Raw genomic sequence first — 25698 nt, forward strand, 5'->3', positions numbered from 1 at the left:
AGTTCATTATATTGCTTCAGAACTGAAAAAAAAAAATCTATCAAATAGCATTCACATGCTATTTTTTTTTATAAAGATTTTATTTATTTATTTGACAGAGAGAGATCACAAGTAGGCAGAGAGGCAGGCAGAGAGAGAGAGGAGGAAGCAGGCCCCCTGCTGAGCAGAGAGCCCGATGTGGGACTTGATCCCAGGACCCTGAGATCATGACCTGAGCCGAAGGCAGCGGCTTAACCCACTGAGCCACCCAGGCGCCCCACATGCTATTTTTAAGCTCAATTTGAGTGCATAATTTTTAGTTCATTAATGAATATAAGTAAATGTGAAATTCCCAAGGAGAAGAATAAGGAGAAAGAAAACAGTGTAACAAAAAACAAAGCAAAGTATACAATATCAATCAATCAAGAAAGTGGCTAAAGGCAGAGTAGGAGAGAAAATTACAAAAAGAATAGAAATTAATCCATATTCATCATTCCAATATATGGAAAATGTGATACATGTAAGTGGTCTAAATTTTCCTGTTCAAGAAAAAATATTATCAGAGCTGAGTTTCTACAATTCAGATTTGAGGGCCACTTGGTTGGCTCATCAGTTAAGCATCTGCCTTTGGCTCAGGTCATGATCCCAGGGTCCTAGGATTGAGCCCCATATCAGGCTCCTTGCTCAATGCTCTTTTTCTCCCTCTGCCCCTTCTCCTGACTCATGTACACATGCATCATCTCTCTCTCTTTTGTAAACATAAATAAAATTTAAAAAAAAAAACAATATTCAGAGTTGAGATTTGTTCTTCAAAATAAAATCGTATAATCTGTAACAGGCTAATTCTTACACTTATAACAATCAGGAAAATCATTTAAAATATAAAAGCCACTCATTTTGGGGGGCATTAGACTTTTGTAAAAGGAATAGGAGGAAGAGAAGGCAAACATTTTCAATGATTGTAAAAACTCTTGGAATTTAACTGATGTCTTTAGTTTATTTATTTCGTGGAGGTTTGTCCAATTCTTGCCTTGGTCAAAAATGTAGAAAGTTGATTTAGGTCTAGGCAGAGGACTACCACTGATAAAAAAAAGGAACCAAGAGAAATTCGGTGATCACATGGGACTACAGTGACAAATATGGATCCTTGAGAGCATTTGGCCTCCAAATCCTGAACAACTAAGGGGTCAAAGAAGATTATAAAAGAGAAATAAAAAGTATATATTGAGAAAATAGAAATGGAAACACAATAAAACACATTAAAACTAATGAGATATAGCAAAAATAGTTCTGAGTAGTCTATAGCAGTAAATGTCAACACTAAACAAAACAAAACCTCAAAAACAAAGATCTCCAATAAACAACCTTATTTTATACCTCAAGGAACTGAGAAATGAAGAATAAACTAAACTCAAATGTAGAGCAAAAATAGATGTAATAGACACTAGAAAGATAATAGGAATATCAACAAAACTAAGAATTGTTTTTCTGAGATGACAAACAAAATTGACAAGTCTTTAGCTAGGCTAAAAAGAAAAAAAAGAAAAAATCAGAAATGAAAGGGAAGACATTACAATTTATGATACAGAAATGCAAAGGATAAAGAGAAACTATTTTGAATAGTCATATATCAACAAATTGAATAACCTGAAAGAAAGGAATACATTTTAGGGGCGCCTGGGTGGCTCAGTGGGTTAGGCCGCTGCCTTCGGCTCAGGTCATGATCTCAGGGTCCTGGAATCAAGTCCCGTATCGGACTCTCTGCTCAGCAGGGGGCCTGCTTCCCTCTCTCTCTCTGCCTGCTTCGCCATCTACTTGTGATTTCTCTCTGTCAAATAAATACATAAAATCTTAAAAAAAAAAAAAAAGAAAGGAATACATTTTAGAAACATACAACCTACAAAGATTGGACCATAAATAAATAGAAAATTTGAATAGATCAATAACAAATAAAGAGATTAAGCCAATACTAAAAAGTTGCCGAACAAAGATAAGTCCAGGACCAGATGGTGAATTCTACTAGATTTTTAAAAAAGGAATTAATGGTAATCTTGCTAAATCCTTCCAGAGAAGTTAATAGGAAAGAATATTTCCAAAGTTATTTTACAAAGCCAGCATTATTCTGATACCAAAGCTAGGTAAGGATATTACAAGAAAAGAAAACCGCATGCCAGTAGCCCTGATCAATATAGATGCAAAAATCCTCAGCCTGACATGGGATTCTGGTGCCTCTAGAAGGTTTGTACTTTTCCAAATCCTAGCCTTTGCTCTTAGTGGTCCCCAGGAGATTACGGTGTGCCATTTCTAGTCAGTGTCCCAAAGAGAAATTGCCCCATGCCCATTCAGACCTCCAGAAGACAACTAATTGCCTGCCCAGTCAGCTCCCAGATATGGGCTAATTGGAAGCCTTTCTCCCAGCAGTTGTGAAAGTTGGAATGTCAGATTCAAAGTCTAACTTCCTGTCAGGAGAAATTGGAAGCTGGGTGTTTTTTCCCAGTGGCCCTGGGCTGAGCCAGGGGAAATAGCCACTTGTGCATTTATATAAAATTACCTGTTTGTGCCTTGAGTCCTGGGGGATCCAGATATGTAGAGCTCCCAGAGCTATATGACACAGGGGCGGTCCCTGGGCGGCAGTCTTACAGGCTGTGCACATGCGCCTTCTAGGGGAAGCTGGCAACTCTTTAATTGTTGGAGTGAGCTGGGAGGCAAAGTATCTATAAACCCATTCAGGCTCCTAGGGGATCCCAGTCAGCTCCCAAATGCAGGCAAATTAGAAGCCTGTGTCTCAGGCAGCAGCTGAGAAAATATACAGTCAAACCCCATCCAGGGAGAAACTGGGAGCCTTGACATTTTGCCTGCTCTTTCTGCACTGGTGCTGCTGCAGGGTTCTGTTTAACACTGTCTCTTTGTTTAATGTGGTCCCCAGGGCACTTGCAAACACAAAGCCTCATCCAGCTCTGAGAGATATGTGATTTGGTAGCCATTGCCCTGGCTGGCAGCCATTAATGGTGAGGTGCTAAATGTGTAACTACAGAACACTCATGAAAGAAATTGAGGAAGACACAAAAAGATGGAAGACTATTCCATGCTCATGGATCGGAAGAATAAACATTGTGAAAATGTCTATACTGCCTAGAACAATCTATATTTTCCAAATTCCACCAGCATTTTTTTCAAAGAGCTGGAACAAACAATCCTAAAGTTTGTATGGAACCAGAAGAGACCCTAAACTGCTAAGGAAATGTTGAAAAATAAAAACAAAACTGGGGGCATCATGTTGACTGATACCGAGCTTTTTTACAAAGGTGTGATCACCAAGACAGCATGGTGCTGCCCCGAAAACAGACACATAGACCCCTGGAACAGAGCAGAGCGCCCAGATATGCACCCTCAACTCTATGGTAACATAATCTTTGATAAAGCAGGAAAAAATATACAGTGGAAAAAAGACAGTGTCTTTAATAAATGGTGCTGGGAAAATCAGAAAGCTATGAATAGAAGAATGAAACTTGACCATTCTCTTACAACATATACAAAATGGATAAGAGACTTAAACGTGAGGCAGAAATCTATCAAAATCCTAGAGGAGAACATAGGCAATAACCTCTTCAACATCAGCCACAGCAACTTCTTTCAGGCCATGTCTCTAAAGGCAAATGAAACAAAAGAAAAATGAACTTTTGAGACTTCATTAAGATCATAAGCTTCTTCACAGCAAAGGAAACAGTCAACAAAATAAAGAGGCAACCCACAGAATGGAAGAAGATATTTGCAAATGACACTACAGACAAAGGACTGATATCCAAGATCCGTAAAGAACTCCTCAAATTCAACACATACAAAATAGATAATCATGTCAAAAAATGGACAGAAGACATGGACAGACAGTTATCCAAAGAAGACATACAAATGGCTAACAGATACATGAAAAAAAATGCTCATGCTCATTAGCCATCAGGGATATTCAAATCAATACCACATTGAGATACCACCTTACACCAGTTAGAATGGCCAAAATCAACAAGACAGTAAACAACATGTGTTAGAGAGGATGTAGAGAAAGGGGAACGCTCCTACACTGTTGGTGGGAATGCAAGCTGGTGCAGCCACCTTAGAAAACAGTGTGGAAATTCCTTAAGAAATTAAATGGCTCTGTAATTGCACTACTGGGTATTTACTCCAAAGAAACAGATGCAGTGAAAAGAAGGGCCATCTGTACCCCAATGTTCATAGCAGCAATGGCCATGGTCACCAATCTGTGTAAAGAACCAAGATGCCCTTCAACATATTATAAAGAAGATATGGTCCATATATACACAATGGAATATTATGCCTCCATCAGAAAGGATAAATACCCAAATTTGTATCAACATGGACGGGACTGGAAGAGATTATACTGAGTGAAATAAGTCAAACAGAGAGAGTCAAACTTGTGGAGCATAAGAAATAACATGGAGGACATTGGGCGATGGAGAGAAGTGAGTTGGGGGAAAATGGAGGGGAAGACAGACCATGAGAGACTGTGGACTCAGAAACAAACAGAGGGTTTTGGAGGAGAGGTGGCTGGGGGGGGTTGGGTGAGCGTGGTGGTAGGTGTTAAGGAGGGCACATATTGCGTAGAGCACTGGGTGTTGTGCATAAACAATGAATCTTGGATCACTGGAAAAAAATTTAAAAAATTTAAAAAAATGTTATTTTCCCCAAATTTTTATCACAATTAAGTTTCCCAAGCAATTTAAAGCATAATCCAAGAATTAATATAAAATAAAAAGTAGCCAAACCCAGACAAGATACTGTAGCAGAGCAACCAAGTAAGACTTGTCCTAGTTTATATCATAGCTACTTATAAGGTTATAGTAAAACAAATACCATAGCAATAGTGCAAGAATGGGCAATTTACCTATCCACAGAATCATACCATTACTTATTTATATGGAAAATTTATACAAATAGGACTGGTAGTGTAGATTATCAGGGAAATAGTGGATTATTTAGTGAATGGTGTTGGACCCATTCAGTATACATGTGGAGAAAAATGAGTCATTCATTATAACATAAAAATAAATTCTTTTTTTTTTTTTTTTAATTTATTTATTTGACCCAGAGAGAGAGAGAGAGAGATCACAAGTAGGCAGAGAGACAGGCAGAGAAAGGAGGAAGCAGGCTCCCTGCTGAGCAGAGAGCCTGACGTGGGGCTCAATCCCAGGACCCTGAGATCATGACCTGAGCTGAAGGCAGAGGCTTAACCCACTGAGCCACCCAGGCGCCCCCATAAAAATAAATTCTTAATAAATAACAAAGATACATTTAGAAGGCAAAATTTGAAAATCTTCAAATAAAATATATAGAAGACAAACTATAGTAATTCAGCAAGTGAAAGTTTTGAATGTTCAAAATTAATTAGGAAAAGAAAAAAATGATAAATTAGACCACCTCAAAATCAAGAAACTAAGAAGAATTAGCTATTACAAGTAAAAAGTCTGGTGAATATATTAACAATATGCATAGTCAGTAAAAGATTTAAAATACAGAAATGGTAAAGACTCCAAATTATTTAAAGGGGCAAAGAATTCATTAGAAAACAAACAAAAGTCTTGAGGTGATTTAACTAAAAGGGAAAGACATATCATCAACAGTTATCTGAGAACATCTTTAATCTCATGAATAATCTTGGAAATGAAAATTCATATAATAGTGAAAAACAATTCTACACACAATAGATTGGGGGGAAATGATGTAAATGGCAATATCAAAAGCAAAAAATGTGGAGCAGTGGAAATTTTAGACCCTTCTGCTGAATGTTTCTATTTACGCAACAGCTCTGGAAAACAATGTTCATTTTCCAGCACAAGTGAACTCGCCTGTACTTAGAGCACAGCTGTTGTACCTCTGGGTGTTAAACACAAGTGAAATAATACTTCCATGGGCGCGCCGACAGTGATGTACATGCATTTTTGTTGATGTACAGGCAAATGGTTTGTAAAAGAAAGAAAGATTCAAAACAAAACTCCCCAATTCTGGAAAATTGGTAATATGGATATTAAGTATCAAATCACAAATGAGCAACTAGATGGGTCAGTTAAGTGGCCAGTTCTTGATTTTACCTCAGGTCTTGATCTCAGGGTCACTAGATCAAGCCCCACATTGGGCTTTGCTCTCAGTGTGGAATCTGCTAGAGGATTCTCTCTCTCCCTCAGCTCCCCCAGCCCATGCTCTCTCTCTCAAATAAATAAATAAGACTTTTAAAAAAGTCACAACTTGGGACGCCTGGGTGGCGCATTTGGTTAAACGACTGCCTCCGGCTCAGGGCGTGATCCTGGAGTCCCGGGATCGAGTCCCACATCAGGCTCCCAGCTCCATGGGGAGTCTGCTTCTCCCTCTGACCTTCTCCTCGCTCATGCTCTCTCTCACTGTCTCTCTCTCTCAAATAAATAAAATAAAATCTTAAAAAAAAAAAAAAAAAAAAAAAAAAAAGTCACAACTTTAAGTACATACAAAAAAGTGGGATGTCATATCCAATATAATTGATGACTATTTTCTTCTATTGGAATCATTCCTGACAACATACATAAATATACCTAAATCTCAAAAATTGAATGTGGAAGAGAATGTGTGCTGCTTATAAATACTGAAAATTGATCTCCAGAAGTGCCTGGGTGGCTCAGTCTTTCAGCATTGGACTCTTGGTTTCAGCTCAGGTCATGATCTCAGAGTCATGAAACTGAGCTCAGCGTCTGGCTCTATGTTTAGCGTGGAGTCGGCCTGGGTTTTTCTCTTCCTCTACACAGACCCCCATCAACTCTTTCTCTTGCTCCCTCCCTCTCTCTCTAAAATAAATAATGAAATCTTGAAAAAGAAAGAAAGAAAGATAGAAAGATGAAAGAAAGATAGAAAGAAAGAAAGGAAAGAAGAAAGAAAAGCAATTGAGAAGTGATCTCCGAAACCAACAATATATTATTGAGAGACAAGTAATCTGAAATTCAGGGAAAGGTTAACTGAAGGAGAAAGAGACATGCTTTTACAAATGGTCACAAAGAGAAGTTTAAATGTTATTTTTTTTAATGCTATATCATGAAACTTGAATTTTTGCTTCATTAAAACACTTTAAATTTTAAAGGTATGTTATATGTGGTATTTTGTATGCATGATATATTTCTCAGAAATAAGATGGTTAAAACCTACATGTATAATCATTTGTTTAAACATGTGTATTTTCTCCTATCTACACAATATCCACTATACTTACATAAACATGCACAAACAGACTGGAACCTATTAGGGTTAAGTCCTTAACATATCTCATCATATATGGAAGATATATGTTACACCTACATTTTGCTTATAAATTTTTCACTTCTCATCTTCTACAGAAAAAAAATAATTGTTGAAATATAGGTGGTCATTAAATTCTCCTCAAAAAACATGGGGTTAAATCTAGTCGTGCCTTCTTTATAACTTTGTCAAATTGCCTAAATACTTTTTTTGCACTGCCAAATTGTATTTAATGAAGATAAAACTTATGGCCCATGATGTTTTTTTTTAAAGATTTTATTCATTTATTTGACAGAGAGAGACCACAGTAGGCAGAGAGGCAGGCAGAAAGAGGGGAAGGGAAGCAGGCCCCTGCTGAGCAGAGAGCCCGATGCGGGACTCGATCCCAGGACCCTGAGATCATGACCTGAGCTGAAGGCAGCGGCTTAACCCACTGAGCCACCCAGGTGCCCCCATGATTGTTTTTGAGTTATAAGATTATTGGTAAGGAAATAAAATGACATTACAAAAAAATTGCAATTTATGTGCCGTTTGTTTTCCAACATTGGGGCACATGGGAGTATATATACATATCTATATGGTTTTCTGAAGTGCATTTTGAACTTGTGTGGACATAATTTGAAGCAAGAAAATAGCTACTTCCTTCCTTGTATATTAAAAGCAAGCATTATCTCTGGGCGCCAGGGTGGCTCAGTCAATTAAGCATCTGTGTTTGGTCAGATAGTGACCCCAAGGTCCTGGGATTGAAACCTGCATTGAGCTCCCTGCTAAGCCAGGAGCCTGCTTATCCCTCTCCCACTGTCTGCCGCTCCTCCTGCTTGTGTTCTCTGTCAAATAAATAATGTCTTAAAAAAAAAAAAAAGCGCAAGCTTTATCTCATAGCATATGACTTAGTCATTTGCTAAATTAATGATGACACAATCAAAACAACAGAATGTGCTGGAAGGTTTTCCACATAATGGAACTTTCAAAGTGCAATATGACCTACCACAGACAGTTAAAGATTATAACTAATGATAGCCAGAGTATTTATTAAAAATGTCAATTTATTTGTTGCAGGTCGGTATTAGATCTTCAATTAAAATATGCAATTATTAAATAGTTATTTTTACAATGTATAATTATTAAGAAACCTAGAAAAACATGTGTTTCAGTTTTTTTAAATATATACTGTAGAATATACAATGTACATTTGAATATACAGTTGAATATGAGGATTAAACAAAATTTTTCAAGTGAACTTATTTTTTTCTTAATCAAATTTTAACTAGCAGAACAACATCCTAAAAAATGGATGTGTCTTTCCTGAATTTTCTTCAAACACAGAACTTACGAATCTAAGAAAAGCAACATGTATGAATATTATCTGCTCCAGTAATCTAAATAGAATATCTTTAAAAGTTAGCCATACTTTATAAAGTTGAAATTATAAGTAGTATAGGATGAGGATGTGATTCTGAGCTGTTTGCATATGTGATGAATATGTTGTTTTACTGATGTAAAACTTTAACACTTTATGTAACATAACACTAGTATTTACCATAAAAACACTAGAGGTAAGCATATAAAGGAAAGTAATTTTAAAGAGAAAATTCCAGAATTCAGCCTTCTAAAGTAGCCATTAGTACTAGGTTTTAACTCCCAAAATATATTGTCGCTCTGCAAAATGTAAACATTCTTAATTTTAGTGCTATGGGAATAGCTTCACTACCCATGTCTTTCTTACTGTATCAGATAGAATAGTTTCCATTTTGTATCAAATCTATATTTTTCATGTCAACATTCTATTTAATATTACTTTTTATCAGAGTAACTGGATTGGTAGATCATTTGGTTTTGCCAATTCAATAAGCATCAACACAGAGAATATCAAATACTAAGGAATGACAGAGGTGGGTTTTGATACGAGAAAAATGAACATTTAGAAATTTGATGAATACTGCACTATAATTATGCTGTGGATTAGGGAAAAAAGAAGAAGCTGCCAGCATAATGCATTAAATAAAATATGCATAATTTAGTTAAAAGAACTGTTTCATGATTATTTACTCTCTCTTCATTTATAACAAAAATGCTTCCTGTTTTTCAACAGCTATAAGCATAAGAAATAGTAACAATAATAATACAAAGAACACCTGTAAACCAGATTTGCCATTTTTTAACTTGTGTATATATGCCATATTTACTTAAACTATTTGGAAGTTAGTTTAAAATATCACAGTCCTTTCCCTCTAAAGAATTCAACATTTATTCCCTTAGTACACTCTCTTTCATAACTATGATAAAATTATCTAACTTACCACATTAAATCTATATGATAATGTTGTTTTATATGTAATTCATTGTTTCTTCAATTATCTCAAATTCATCCTTTTTTGAGGTATAATTGACACACTCTCTTATTGGTTTCAAGGATACCTCATAGTGGTTCCATATTTTTATATATTATGAGATGATTTCCATGATAATTCTAGTTAACATTTCACCATATGGGGTTGTTATGATTTTACTGATTAAATCTCCATGTTGTTATGTATACATTACCTCCCCATGACTTATTTATTGTATAACTGAAAGTTTCTACCTGATCCCATCTCTACTCAAAAATTAAATATTAATTATTTTTCATGTTTCTTGAGTCTTTCTTCATTTGGAGAAGTTATTTGCTCATTGACTTACATTGTAACTTTTGAAGAATTTAGTACAAATGTCCTGTTTATTTTTATCTGATATTTTCTTAGGATTATGATTAGAATAAGCAACTGTTTGGGGGAGGAATATTACAGAATCAATATTATGTTCTAAGTACATCATATCAGGGGATATAAAATAACAGTTAATTGCATTTTTGTTAATGTTATAGTAATAGATCACGTATGGTGATGGCCACTAAGTTTCTTCAATGAAACATTACATTTTCCTTGGTGATTATTTAAAACTATATAAATATCCTGGTTTTTTTTTGTCCTTTGAAAATCTTTTGCCTGAAAAAGTTTTGTGATGGTAGCAAAGTGACGTCTTTTTAGTTCTATTATTCCTTGTTAGTTGGTATTCAACTGTAAAAAATTGCCATTGTTGGGCACCTGGGTGACTCAGTTGGTTAAGCGTTTGCCTTCCACTCAGGTCATGATCCCAATGGAACAGGGATTGAGTCCCTGTTCAGTGAGGAGCCTGCTGCTCCTGCTTTCTATAAATCAGTCAATCAATCAACCAATCAATCTTGGGGGAAAAAAAGAATTGCCATTGTTTACTATTTATGTGATTATATAGACCACTAGAAGATACATTAGCCAGGATTTATCTTTCTGATAAGTGATTCCTCTTAATTCATTCAGTGTCTCTCCATTCTACCAGTAGAGACAGACATGGCAGAGTTTAATATGACTATTTTTTTTTTAAAGATTATTTATTTATTTATTTATTTGACAGAGAGAAATTACAAGTAGGCAGAGAGGCAGGCAGAGAGAGGAGGAAGCAGGCTCCTCGCTGAGCAGAGAACCCGATGCGGGACTCGATCCCAGGACCCTGAGATCATGACCTGAGCCAAAGGCTGTGGCTTAACCCACTGAGCCACTCAGGCGCCCCAATATGACTATTTTTGACTGGATCTTTCTTTCCTAATATAATCAAAGGAATATTCTTGTCCTTATACATTCTAGCCCAATATTCTAATGTTATTGACTATACTTATTAACACAAAACTATATTTTATCTATCTTTAGCATATTTTATTACCATTTATTAATTTATTCATTAAAATTTATTGAATGCCTTTCATTTTTGCATACTAGGAACTATGCCCTATTATTTCTAAGATAGATTAACTAGGATAAATTCTGAAACTTAAGAAAATACAATTCTTTTATTAAAAACTGCATAATATATTAAATCAGAAGTGAGAAAAAATGACTATTCAGCACAGTGCAGTTTAATTTTCTAATATAGCAAACATAATGACCCATTACTTAATGGGTCAGCCCTTAAGGAAATTGAGTAACTCGAGGTATCATTCTGACTCAGGTAAATCCCAGAAAACTGTGTTGTAGGAATGCAGGGCGAGTGACTCATGGAGCAAACACAGACTGAATAAAAGCCGGAGGAGAGTGAGTCTGTGCATTTGTCAGGGGACATTATATTTGCTATTTCTTTCTTTCTTTTTCTTTTTTTTTTTTAAGATTTTATTTATTTATTTGACAGACAGAGATCACAAGTAGGCAGAAAGGCAGGCAGAGAGAGAAGGGGAAGCAGGTTCCCCGCTGAGCAGGAGCCTGATGCAGGGCTTGATCCCAGGACCCTGGGACCATGCCCTGAGCCAAAGGCAGAGGCTTTAACCCACTGAGCCACCCAGGTGCCCCACATTTGCTATTTCACTAACACTGAGCCTGCCAAAGAATAACGCCAATTGCTCTCAATCATCACACACACACACACACACACACACACACACACACTCGTACCCACAAACGGATGATATCCTACATGAAGGATCCCTGAGTTTTGCAAGTGTGCTGTTGAAAAATGCGTGCGTGTCTACCATTTTGCAGTCACAGTTCTATTTTAAGCACTGAATGTAAAGATAAATAATAGACCCTTACATATAATGTGTGTGGTCATGAGAAGTGACGCCAGGAAGTGATTAGGAACTTAGCCTGGTTTATCAATTCTTTTTGACTATGGCTTTGGTCAAATTACGTAAATTCTATGTATTCTATTAATTTGCGTAAATTCTATGCCTCATTTTCATGTCTCTGATGTATTTTACATTTTCTCGAAGATCTATGGAAACAAAGAAATTCACCTGCTTCAATCCTACCACCTGAATGAAAAAATCAGCCACATGTATTAAGAAATAAACAAACCGAGTTCTTGATTCTCAAACTCAACCTTAAATTTTTGTTTGACCACGATTTCCCCACAACTTATCAAAGTAGAGGGAAAAAAAAAATTACCTAAGAAGTGTTGAATTTTGTTGCTCTTATTTTTTTTTTTTTTCAGGTTCTTTTTTGAACATTGATTAAGAAGCTCTATAGCCCACACCATTCCTGACAACAAATCCCCGAAAGAAGGATGAGAAATAGGCTTGGCCTCAGCTCCCAAAATAAAGGGTAGCCTGTGCCAACACACATCAGCGAACAACTGCAATCTTAAGACAGGCTCAGGGGAAGGCCAGGCCTGAATGATCTGGAAACTCTCCAGGAATGATTCAAAGAACGCAAGAGAGGGCATAGCCAACTGCCCTAATAAAAGCACAGTGTGCAATTAGGGGAAATGAAGCAGGCAGAGCTGAATTAGAGACTGAGATTGAATGGTTTGTGATGAGTTTGTAATTTGTATAAATGATTCAAAGGAAACATTTCAGTGAATATTCAAATCAAAATTATAAAAGATAAACACAACCGAGATAAACAGAAATGCATGGCCAGCTTGAAACTCTGAAATTAAGTTCTTCCCCTCCTTTTTGTTTTCCTCTTCCATGGAAATTTAATTTTTCAAAAAACCTTGAACCTTAGACGCACAAGATGAGCTATGTTTTATTCAGTTTTCTTTAAGAAAAGATTAAATCTTAGTCGAATGGATGTGCCTTTCGATGAACCACTAATTCCATCATAGTCTTGGTGAAGAACAGATTATTTTCACTCCAGTCTGATTTATTAATTAATAGTAATGTTACGGATTTCATCGTACATTTTTACAAAAATTACTTAACTGTCCAATAACCTTGTGAGGGAAGGGCTATTATGCAGATTTATTTGTATTTTGTTATGGCTGACTTTAAACAGGAAACAAATTTTAAATATTACTTGGCTACAATGTAGGATTAGTTTCAGGTGCAGAATTTAGTGACTCATCACTTACATAATGGAATTTAAATAAAAGCTTTAAAAAATGATAAATAAACTTGGAGATCAATTACAGGCATCATTTGAGATCATGCTGAGAATTTTCTCATTTCATGAATGTTATAACTACTATTAAAAGTAGTTTATCCAAAATCACACAGCACACACTGGCAGATTTAAAATAAGAATCTATATCTTTTTCTTGGGACGCCTGTGTGACTCCGTTGGTTAAGCGGCTGCCTTCGACTCAGGTCATGATTCCAAGGTCCTGGGATTGAGCCCCGCATCAGGCTCCCTGCTTAGCAGAGAGCCTGCTTCTCTCTCTCCCTCTGCCTGCTGTTCTGCTTACTTGTGCCCTCTCTGTCAAATAAATAAATAAAATCTTTATTAAAAAAAAAAAGAATCTATGTTAATACCAGAGCTCTTTCCCGTACGTTTCAGCTACATTGTCTTTTTGAATAAAGGAACTATGATTTATCTGTAATTTGAACTGATGCATTTACCATTATTTTTTAATTGATAATTGGTTCAGATCAACTATTCTAATCTATTGATCAAAAATCTGTTTTTCTCTTCTGTCCCTTTAGTATTTAGAGTGATTTATTTCACGTGACCAAAATAGTTTTTCAGTTACTATGTATATTTTTTCAATTATTATGTATCGGTTGAAATGTTAACATCAGTGATTTTAACCACTTAGTAGTTTCAGGACTTTCGGAAGCTTGAAAATAGATCAGAAAATAAAATATTATTTTGGGAAAGTTCATATCCTCTGGAGACTCAGAAAATAATTTATTTCCGTATTACTAAGGTCCTTCCTATCTGATTTTAGCCTGCTGATTCAGAGCCCATGTAACAGTTCATTGGTATCACTAAAATTGGGAAAATTGGAGAAAAAATAAGACCACATAAACTTCACAGAGGAAGAGGATAATATACTTGCAGATATTTTGGGGAGTCAATGGAACTAGGTTAGAACACTGTCCATCACTGTGGTTATTATGAATAAATTTCATTTTCCTCTGAACTAGTACTATAACGATTCAGGTTTAGAAAGGTAGCGAACAGAACTAATTTGAATGCTTGAATAGGATGATGTGGTGAAGAAAGGCATAGATCTGATTTGGGGAGACATAAATCTGGTTTTGGAGACCAACACTGAGAAAGTACATTGTAAGAATACACTAAGAGTGCCTGGTTGGCTCAGTCAGCAGAGCATGAAACTCTTGTGAGTATATATTGAATGTCTTCCAGTTTTCAGAAACTTCTCTATGTACTTCACATGCATTGTCCTATTTGACTTCATAAAAATTTCATGAAATTTATAACATTATCAAAGTGTGAAGATAATAGAAACTTAAGATCCCATAACTATGTAGAAGTAACTTCTTGAACCCATACTATTTCCGCTAAATAATGTTATTTCCTAGACACATGTTGCTTGTTTATATATTTGCCTAGGTTCCAAGAATAGTGTACCTTGTATATTTTGATATTCTGCTCATGCCTTACCTTCTTAAACTCTAATTCTTTGTAACTAATATATAAGATTTTCCCATAAGCATTAACACAAAATGTCCAGGATAAGTGGTTTGTCTTTGGGCTTCCTGTACTTTTCTTTTTCACCCACTTAATTTCAGGTGTAGTGTCTTCCAGGAATTACTCAGGTGACATGTGGCACTGATTAAAAGCATAGTTTTATCATGAGGACATTCCAACTATCAAAGATGTTCTTAAACTCTAGTGACTACTTTAGTATGATACCATTCATTAATATCCCGGTTTAGAGGGAAAAACTTAATTTAAATGATTTGTTTATTCAACAATGTTGGATACTTACTATATGCCAGGAATTATTCTATGCCTTAAAGGTAGAGTTATGGACAAAACTAAATCTGATTTCTGCCTCATGAAACTTAGGTGCGTGACAGTTCTTGGTTAATGTCACAAACATGTAAAGATGACTATAATTTCCATTGTTTGGTGTTCATCTGACAATGAATGTTAAATATAGAGAAGTGAATTACTTCTCTATATTTATATATATATATATATATTATATTTATATTTGTTATATATATTTAATTTATATTATATTTATAGGAAGGAGTAACAATCATTTATCCATTGATGGGCTTAAGGTCCCTTCCTTTTTTTGCAATTGATTCAGAGTAAAGGCATATCAGTTTTGCAAATCCCCAATCCTCTGATTTTAGGAGAAATTCCATTGTTAATCTGCAGATATTCAAATTTGACAGACTATGATTTAGAAAATATACAATGCAATTTTGGAAACAAATGGAATATCTGTGATAAAAAACTGAACCAAGACACAGAAAAGCCAGAATACCCTCACAGTAGTGAAGAACAAAGTTGGTTGACTGACACTTCTCACCATCAAGACTTATTCTAAAGCTACAGTAATAAAGATGATGTGATGTTGGCAAAAGAATAGCCAGATCAATGGAACCAGAAGAGAGCCCAGAAATAGACCTACATGAATATAATCTACCAATTATAGGCAATGCAATGGTGAAAAAGTAGTCTGTTCAACAAATGTTGCTAGTACAACTAAGCATCCAAAGCAAAGAGAATGAGTCTATACACAAACCTTAAATATTTCACCTAATTATGCTAAGCAAAATAAGTCAGTCCGAGAAAGACAAATAGCGTATGGTTCTACTTAAATGTGGAATTTAAGAAACAAAACAGATGAATATGGGGGGTGGGGAAGGAGAGACAGAGGAAGCAAACCATCAGAGACTCTTAAATATAGAGAACAAACAGGACTGCTGGAGGGAGCTGGGCAGGGGGTGGGCTGCATGGATGCTGGGTATGAAGGAGGGCACTTAACGTGTTGAATACTGAGTATTATATGTAAGTGATGAATCACTAAATTCCACTTCTGAAACCAATATTATACTATATGTTAACTCACTAGAATTTAAATATAAATTTTAATAAAAAAGTGACTGTTGGAATAAAATATGTTTACAGGCAAAAAAAAAAAAAATCACATGAATTAACACAATTAGATCATAGACCTAAATGTAAAATGTAAAAGCATACAGCTTCTAGAAGATAATATGGAGGAACTCTAGTTTTGTTTTTTTTTTTAATTTATTTTCAGCATAACAGAATTCATTGTTTTTGCACCATACCCAGTGCTCCATGGAGGAACTCTAGGTTATCTGGTTTGGTGATGACTTCTTAGATACGACACCAAAAACATAATCCATGAATTAAAAAAAAGATAAGTTGGATCTCACTGAAATTAAAAACTTCTTCTCTGCAAAAGGCAATATTAAGAGAATGAGAAGTGGGGACGCCTGGGTGGCTCAGTTGGTTGGACGACTGCCTTCGGCTCAGGGCGTGATCCTGGAGTCCCGGGATCGAGTCCCACATCGGGCTCCCAGCTCCATGGGGAGTCTGCTTCGCTCTCTGACCTTCTCCTCGCTCATGCTCTCTCTCACTGTCTCTCTCTCTCTCAAATAAATAAATAAAATCTTTAAAAAAAAAAAAAAAAAAAGAGAATGAGAAGGGAAGCCACAGACTGGAGGAAGATATTTGGAAAAACACATATCTGATAAAGGACTTATGTCTAAAATATACAAAGAACTCTTAAACTCAGAGTAAGAAAAAAAATTACAAAATAGACAAAAGTTCTGAAGAGACACCTCACCGAGGAAGATATACAGATGGCAAATAAGCATAAGTAAAGATGCTCCAAAATATGTTTCATATCAATTGTCATTAGAAAATGGCATATTAGGGGCGCCTGGGTTGCTCAGTGGGTTAAGCCACTGCCTTCAGCTCAGGTCATGATCTCAGGGTCCTGGGATCCAATAATTTGAAAATTATATTCATATAATGTTAATGCAACAATCAAGATGTCCTTCAATAAATAAATTAATACATAAAATGTGTTATGTCCTTACACTAAGGTCTTATACACACATACATGCACATGTGAGGGAGAGAGGGAGAGAGATCTCAAGTTATGAAAAAGCTTGGAATAAACTTAAAAGCATACCGATAAAGGAAAAAAGGCACTCTGAAAATACTACATAATATAATTTCAACTACTGATATGGTGGGAAAAGTGAATTTGAAGACAGCAAGATCAGTCATTACCAGGGGTTTAGAATGGGGCAACTGTGGGAAGTTGGAGTACAAGGTATTTTCGGGTCAGTGAAACTATTATGCATAACACTGTCAAGGTGGATACATGACTTTTTATCTTTTTCAAAAACTTAAAGAACAAACTGAGGATTTTGGAGAGGAGGGGAGTGGGGGGTTGGGTGAGCCTGGTGGTGGGTATTAAGGAAGGCATGTATTTCATGGAGCACTGGGTGTGGTGCATAAACAATGAATTTTGAAATACTGAAAAGAAATAAAATAAAATAAAATGAAAAAAAGAAAAACCACCAACTTCAAACTTTGCACCTTACTAAGTATAGTAGTTGTGAAACAAAACAAAGCAAAAACTTAACGAACTATTTTATAGACTAATCTCTAAAACAAACTGCAGATTTTAATGAATAAATATCTGTCATTATTAGTTCAGTTTTAACAAAAATTTCACATTAACACAAGATGCTACTAATTGACGATTTATGTTGTGGGGGAAACAGGGAGTATGTGGAAATGCTGTACATCCTACTAAGTATTTCTCTTCTGTAAACGAGAACTGCTTTAAAAATAAATCTATTAATTATTTTGAATAACCCAAGAAGAAATGATACTTCAAATGGAAAATGAGCTGTAATGAATAACTGTCTGTCGAAAGTAAATGAAAACTGTGAAGGTAAAGAACAATAATATCTTGGGGCGTCTGGGTGGCTCAGTTGGTTGTCTCCATGCAGCTCTAGTCATTCATGATCCTGGGGTCATGGGACTGGGCTCCTTGCTTAGTTGGGAATCTGTTTCTCCCTCTTCCTCTGCCCCACCCACCTGCCTGTGCTCTCTCTCTCTCTCCTTCTATGTCTCTCTCAAATCAATAAATAAAAAATCTTAAAAAAAGAAAGAGAACAGTTTCTTAACACTTTTTCTTCAAACTTCATTATAAATAAATCCAATTAGAATAAAGACTCTTATTTGACACTTCATCTTTTTGTAAATTTTTCTACTTTTTAAAAAGATTTTATTTGTTTGTTTGTTTATTTATTTATTTGAGAGAGGGAGCTCACGAGCAGGGTGAGGGGCAGAGGGAGAGGGAGAGGGACAAGCAGATTTCCTGCTGAGCAGGGAGCCCAACATGAGGCTCAATCCCAGAACCCCAGGATCATGACTTGAGCCTAAAGCAGATGATTAACTGACTGAGCCACCAAGGTGCCCAGACTTTTTCTATTTTAAACATATTTTAAATTGGGATCTATTTTACCAAGGTGCATCCCAGGTCTAATATTAAACAAATATTAATTAGGGATGTTATTTCATTAGGATCTATTTAGCAATCTATTTAGCATTAACCTTATAAGCACAACTTAGCAAATATAAATAATTTTTTTAAGATTTTATTTATTTATTTGACAGACAAAGATCACAAGTAGGCAGAGAAGCAGTCAGAGAGAGAGGAGGAAGTAGGCTTCCCACTGAGCAGAGGGCCCGATGCGGGGCTCGATCTCAGGACCCTGGGATCATGACCTGAGCCAAAGGCAGAGGCTTTAACCCACTGAGCCACCCAGGCATCCCCAAATATAAAACATTTTATTTTTAAAACTACTTCAAAAATACGTAATGCAATAAGGAATAGCATAATATCTGAAAAATTTTTCGTTCTCTCCCCCAATTTTTTACTTGAGTGATTTGGCACAGTTCACTCATTAAGATGTCTTTCATTTCCATTGTTTCTCTTTCTCCATTCCTTATTTTACATGTTGGTGATGGTGTGTGTTTATTTCATGCTATGTATTTTGGAATAGTTCGACGAAAACATTGTAAAGGAGGTAAGGAGGGCTTTTTGTGAATTTTTTATCCAGCTTCCCCTAATTTTAACATCTTGTACAACCATGGTATTTTATCAAAATTTAGAAATTAGCATTGGCACAACACTATCACATAAACTACAAATGTTATTCTCTTTTAACCATTTTTCCCAATTTCTTTTTCTGTTCCAGAAAACAAAATTCGATGACATGGCATTTTTTAAGTCATGTTACTATATATTCTTTTTTGATCTGTTACTGTTTCTCAATTTTTCCTTATTTTTCAAGTGTTTGACAGTTTTGAAGACTATTAAGTATTGTCTCTCAATTTGTGTTTGTCTGATGTTTTCTCATGGTTATAATGAGAAAGTGAATTTTAGAAGAATAAAGTGGGAAGTATCTTTCTCTCATGACATTAGTGGGTGTACATGAAACCAACATAACTCTGCATGGTGATATTCAACTTGACTTCTCAGTGGAAATGATGTCTGCCTGCTAGTTTTCTCCTCTATAAAGTTTCCATTTTCCCTTCCATTTATTATTTTTTACAAGGGTGTCTATAAGTGAAACTCACACTCAGGAGGAAAGTATCCATATACATTGTTTGTAATTGTTGGGTAAGGAAAATCATCCCTTATCCCTATTTATTTATTTATTATTTTTAATAATTTATTCATACAAATATAGATTCATGGATATTTATAATATTCTTTGAGTTAGATTACATTACCATCAATATTTATTTTCTTAATTGAATTATTCCAGCTTTGTCAATGGGAGATCATTCAATTTGTCCTTTAGACTATTCTTTTTTAAAAACAGAAACTATATTTGAGGAGATATACAGGTTGTTTTTATGTCATCTTAATATAAGACAATAGTTTATCTGAGCATTCTGTTAGCATCATACCATTCTGCCCACAACTCCAAGATACACTTACTGACTGTAAATGTGTATGTTTATTGGGCACCTACTGTGTGCCAGACACTATTGTAGGCACTGTAGATGGTTTAAGGGATGAGATCAATGATATAACAAGGTACTGATGATGCAGACCTTGTAGACATTTACATAGAACTTTAGATTTTTTTGTTGTTGTTGTTGTTCCATTAAAAAAAAAGACTCTGCTGTGTGCTGAGCAGATTATTGCATTATCTGCTTTAGCATAGACCCTGATCAGTCTAGCTGCTGTATTAAAGTGATTCTGGGGGCGCCTGGGTGGCTCAGTGGGTTAAGCTTCTCCCTTTGACTCAGTTCATGATCTCAGGGTCCTGGGATCGAGCCCCACATTGGGATCTCTGCTCAGCAGGGAGCCTGCTTCCCTTCCTCTCTCTCTGCCTGCCTCTCTGCCTACTTGTGATCTCTGTCTGTCAAAAAAATAAACAAAATCTTTAATAAAAATAAAGTGATTCTAGATTGGCCAGTGTTGACACAGGGAGACTAATTTGGAAAAGCAATACAGATGCGATTGGTGTTTTGAAGGTAGCATGGGATGGTGAAAAGGCTGTGTTCTGGATTTCCTTTTTTTTTTTTTTAAAGAATTTATTTATTTATACAAATAGAGAGAAAGGCAGAGGCAGAGGAAGAAGCAGGCTCCCTGCTTGGCATGCGGGACTTGATCCCAACATCCTGGCATCACGACCTGAGATGCTTAACCCTCAGAGCCACGTAGGCACCCTGTGTTCTGGATTTCTGATGGATTAGAACTGAGGTGTGGGAGAAAGGGAGATGTTAAGGATGATTCCAAATTTAAGTTCTGTTCAACTGGGGTGATGAAATTGCACAATACATGTGCGTCTGAATGTGTCTGTAATTACATGGACATGCAGACACACACTCACACAGATATATATATATATATATCCCTGTCTTCCATGTTTTCAAAAGATTAAATATTGAGTATAATGGTTGTCTAGAGGACGAAAATGATAACCGAACCATGTGTAAATGGCTCTCTATTGCATAATGTTTGGTCAAAATTAAAAATCAATATGTTAGAAAAAAATCAATATGTTAGATTGTTTAATGATAAAAGTAAATATTTGCCTCATTGCTGTATAGATTCACCATTCTATTATTATTATTATTATTATTATTTTAAGTAGTCCCCACAATATGGAGTTAGAACTCACCACCCTGAGATAAAGACCTAAGCTGAACTCAATTCAGTCACTTAATGGACTGAGCCACCCAGGAACCCCACAACTTTCTATAATGTTAACCATTTTGCTTTTCATGTCATCATTAGAAATGACATCTCAGAAGACTTTCCTGTAATATCCCTTTGAATCAGTGATAATATGTTTTGAATATTTTTCAGTGTTTCTTTTTTTTTTTCTTTTTAAAATTTTACTTATTTATTTGACAGAGAGAGCTTAAGCAGGGAGAGCTACAGGCAGAGGGAGAAGCAGACTCCCCAGTAAGGAGGCTGATGGGGGACTTGATTCCAGGACTCTGGGATCATGACCCGAGCTGAAGGCAGATGCTTAACTGATTGAGCCACCCAGGCGTCCGTCAGATACACTGGTATCTAAGTACTTGGAGTATTTTACATAAATCTCTCCAGGTTGTTTAACATTTTTTGTTGTTCATTTTGAGATTTCAATTTGCCATAGATTACTGTTGTGGTACATGTAGTGTTTAGTACTAATTTTGTATATAAATTCAGAGATTGCCAATAGTATATAATGTGTAGAAATGTTCAAATGAAATTTACTTCTTTTTCCTCAAGTTATAAAATGGCTTTCGACATATTCTAATCTCATGGATGACTTGCCATCTTTCTATTCCCTGTATAAAGTGAAGAATTCATCCATTTGTACCATATATATACACATTTATATATATAATATATATTACTTACATTACATTATGTTATATATAACATGTTTGATATTTCTATATTAAATATGTTTATATATTTGCATTTATGTATATGTATTTAAAACATGCCACAAATCTTTCTCTTAGACAGCATTTATAAATAATTGCTATGTAATTATGCAATAGATGTTTTTAAATTTATCCAAAAGATAGTCCTTTGCTAATTTTAACTACATCTAAATGTGAATGTGTGAATAATAATATATGTACTTGAAGATTAGTGCATACAGAATTCAAAGATAATAAAAACTCTTTCCACTCTTTTCTTGCTTTGCGATTTCAGATAGTAGTGACCATATTAAGAAGCAGAGATAAAAGGAGAAAGTAAATAATTGGAATGCTGGTAAAGTAATCCTCTACGCTACCGCGATTTACAATAGCGCGTTATATATAGAAATAGATCAGTCATTGTTTTCAAGCCGGCTAAATAAAACTGAACTCTTGGAAAGGCACAGCACTTGACCTTTCCTGGTTTCACCAGCAGTATTTAAACTGGTGCAAGGCAACTTACTTGCAAGTGTCTTCTGTTGACATGACAGATTCTCCTCCTAGTTCACACAATGTTCAAAAGGCACAAGTCCCTTCCTTCGAAGCGCAAGAGAGAAATATTTTCCCAAGGAGCTACCGGGTCCACGCTGAGGAATGACTTGAGAAATTTTCACTGTTTGTCGCAACTTGTGCTCTCAGCAGGCCCCGTAAAATCAGCTCCAGTATCTAAACATTCAAAAACTGCGCACTTTGAGATTGAAATACTTGATGCACAAACAAGAAAGCAGATATGTATTGTGGATAAGGTAAGTGACATTCATTCACTGAATTTCTCTTGTCTGCCCCAAGGATTGCTGACCCGTTCATTTATTGCTGAGAAGTTTGTCTCAAAATATATTCCTGGCTTTTAATGTTAGTTTTATGGACGGTAGGATAGATACTTCATACCTTGTTCCAGTAGAAGATATTTATTGTGTCTTTCACTATCAGTTTAAATGGTAGCAAATAATTATTGGGTTCTGGTATTTCTTGCTAACGCTGACCATTGTCCAGAGGTAAAATTTTCCGTACTCAGCTTCTCAGCGTCATAACACAATTTCTCTAAGTTATTCTCTTCATGTAGTTAATTACATATTCAAATTACCATAGAGTGTTATTAGTGCTCATAGAAAATAACAAGCAAAAGGTGCTAAATTTACTAAAAAATATTTAGCATATATGATAAAGTCTAGTCGATTAAAAATTATTTGGAGTTAATTGTCTTGAAAAATGAACATCTCACTTTTTAAGAAAAGTTTACTTATTTCAAAGTGCTTAAGCTCCTAAAAAACAGTCTTGCTTAATATGTTACACTTTTATATTCATATCACAAATCTGTCACTCAGGCAAGATAAAGTACATGGTTCCTAGGTTAGAAAATTAACACATAAATATATGTGTACATCATGGATATACATATGTGTATATAATATTAAAACGTTTTCAGTGTTTCATAAGTTTGAAGAGTCACTGGTAGTTTAATTTATTGCGAAAGATTGGTATTTTTAAAAACAATATATCTTCATTTATTTTTCTTTAAAGACATGCTAGATAAGTTTTTTGTTATTGTTCTAAAAATAAAATCCAGTCACTGATTTCTTTTAACAATACTCAACCTATAATTCTAGATAAGAAGGCAAGAGACAAAACTGTTTACTGCTTTTAATTGCAGAAGATCATGTGTATTTTCTCACTTACTAGTTATGACGCTATGGCCAACCTGTTTGTTGGGTGACACTAACTTTTATTTACAGATGGAAATAAAAAAATAACTTTTACAAGTTCATACAGGTCATAAGTGGAATGCAAGAGATTCAGAATTATTTCCATGCAATTCTAAATCACATTCTTTTTCTATAGTACCACTAGAATGATACATAAATAATGAGTATGTATTGCTAATAACACTTATGAATTTCATGCATGCTACAATTTATTTCTATTTTAATATCTCAATAAAATTTTGGGGTTTTAGATATCATACATGAATAAGAAAACAAACTGAAACAATTATCCAAATTGCTAATATTTGCATTATGTCACTCTTGAAAATTTAAAACTCATATGAAAAATACAATAATGTATTTTTATTATTTTATTATTCCATTTCATTTTTTATTTTTACCTTTATATTTATTATTTTTATATTTTATATTTTTATGTATAACATAATGTACATTACATCATATCATATAGAAATATATTTAATATATTATACATAGTATATTTTATATATAATATATATTACATATAATATACTATAATATACAGTATATATTTATATAGTATATAATTTAATAGTATATATTATAAATAAATATTAAATATGATAGAAATATAAATATAACTATATAAATTATAATATAAAATATTATTTTATAAAAATAAAAATATGTTGTTTATTATCAATTGTTAGATTGAAGGAAAAAAGATAATGAATGAAATGGATGTTAAATTGGTCAAAGATTCCCAAAGACCCAGATTCTAAAATAAGACTGGTTTTTGTGTCCTTTCTGATATGTGTCTAAACTTTGATGCATTCTACCTTAAAGTAATGAGAACCTGCTAAATGGCTGCAAACTAATTTTCCCATAAATTTAAATTTTGAAATTGAGATTGTATCTGAAGGTAAAACATGGAGTTTTACATTTTCATTTATTTATTGCAAAAATACTTACATACATACATTAAATAAAATAAGCAGGCAGAGAGCCAGCATTCCAGCATTTTCTTTCTTTTTTTTTTTTTTAGATAGAAATAAGGATTTGGCTTAGGAATTTTGGTTCAGAAATATTGCCTGCATTTGAATAGTTCTGGTAATTGGATCGCCAGTGGCAAACCTTTGGGGAAACTCAGTAGGCCAGCGAGGGGATTACTTCTGGATTACACATTGCTTTTATTGCGCAATGATACCATCTGATATGCAACTCACAGTATAGAAATGTTTGGCTTGTCAGAAGAACTGGATTTTGTTTTCTTTCATTTTTGTTTGTAATTTGATAAATTGTCTCAATAATGCAAGACATTTAAAAGAAAAAATTCTGGATTAGTGTACATCTTTTTTGCTCCATGACTCTTAAAAGTTCAAATTTATAAACACGAGAAAGGTTGATTTTTTGTTGTTGTTGTTGTTTAAGATACTGTTTTTCTTGGACAAAGTGACAGCTATATTAGCAGTAAGGTCATCTTAAGTGCCTTAAATTTGTTCTTGGCTCTGAGTACTCAGTCTACTAAATAAGTGTTGTTTATGACTGAGTCCCGGTCTTTCAGTAAGCACCGTGTTGAAAAGTAGTAAAAGGTAAATGTCATGTACTTTGGAACTAAGTATATCCAGACCAAATCCCTGCTGCCTCAATCATATTTATCAAGGCTCAGGAAAGTTGCTGAACTGCTGATCACCACCATGTTATTTAGAAAATAGGTTAATAAAACATATTTTTGTAGGTTTAGACTGAAAAATAGGAATAATATATGTAGCATGCTTAGCATGGTGACTTGAACATAATATGGGATAAGCTATATTTTTCTTAGTTTTAATAATCATTTGGAGAGATAAAATTAATGTGCATAAATATTCAAGAAAAAATAAGTGATGAGCGCTGGGATACTGGCACGGACTTTACATTTGACCTCTTGGTAATTGCCCATTGACATGAATTGCTATGATGTTTAGGTTAGATATAACTATTCAAAGACCTTGAGTGGAATGTATGTATTTGAGTAATATATGCTGAACTCTAGTAGAAATTTAGTTTACATCTAGATACTT

The 25698-nt window shown here is 34.8% G+C and overlaps 1 protein-coding gene across 1 annotated transcript in view; it reads left to right on the forward strand.

The window, feature by feature from the left end:
* Positions 1-22462: 22462 nt before the first annotated feature.
* The window catches only part of TECRL (trans-2,3-enoyl-CoA reductase like), a 101745-nt gene continuing 98509 nt past the window's right edge, over positions 22463-25698 (forward strand). The window contains exon 1 of the mRNA XM_044223993.1: positions 22463-22696. Coding sequence (XP_044079928.1) covers positions 22463-22696 — 234 coding nt within the window. The remainder of the gene's footprint in view (positions 22697-25698) is intronic.

The sequence above is a fragment of the Neovison vison genome, chromosome 11 (genome assembly GCF_020171115.1).
Source record: "Neovison vison isolate M4711 chromosome 11, ASM_NN_V1, whole genome shotgun sequence".
Lineage (NCBI taxonomy): Eukaryota > Metazoa > Chordata > Mammalia > Carnivora > Mustelidae > Neogale > Neogale vison.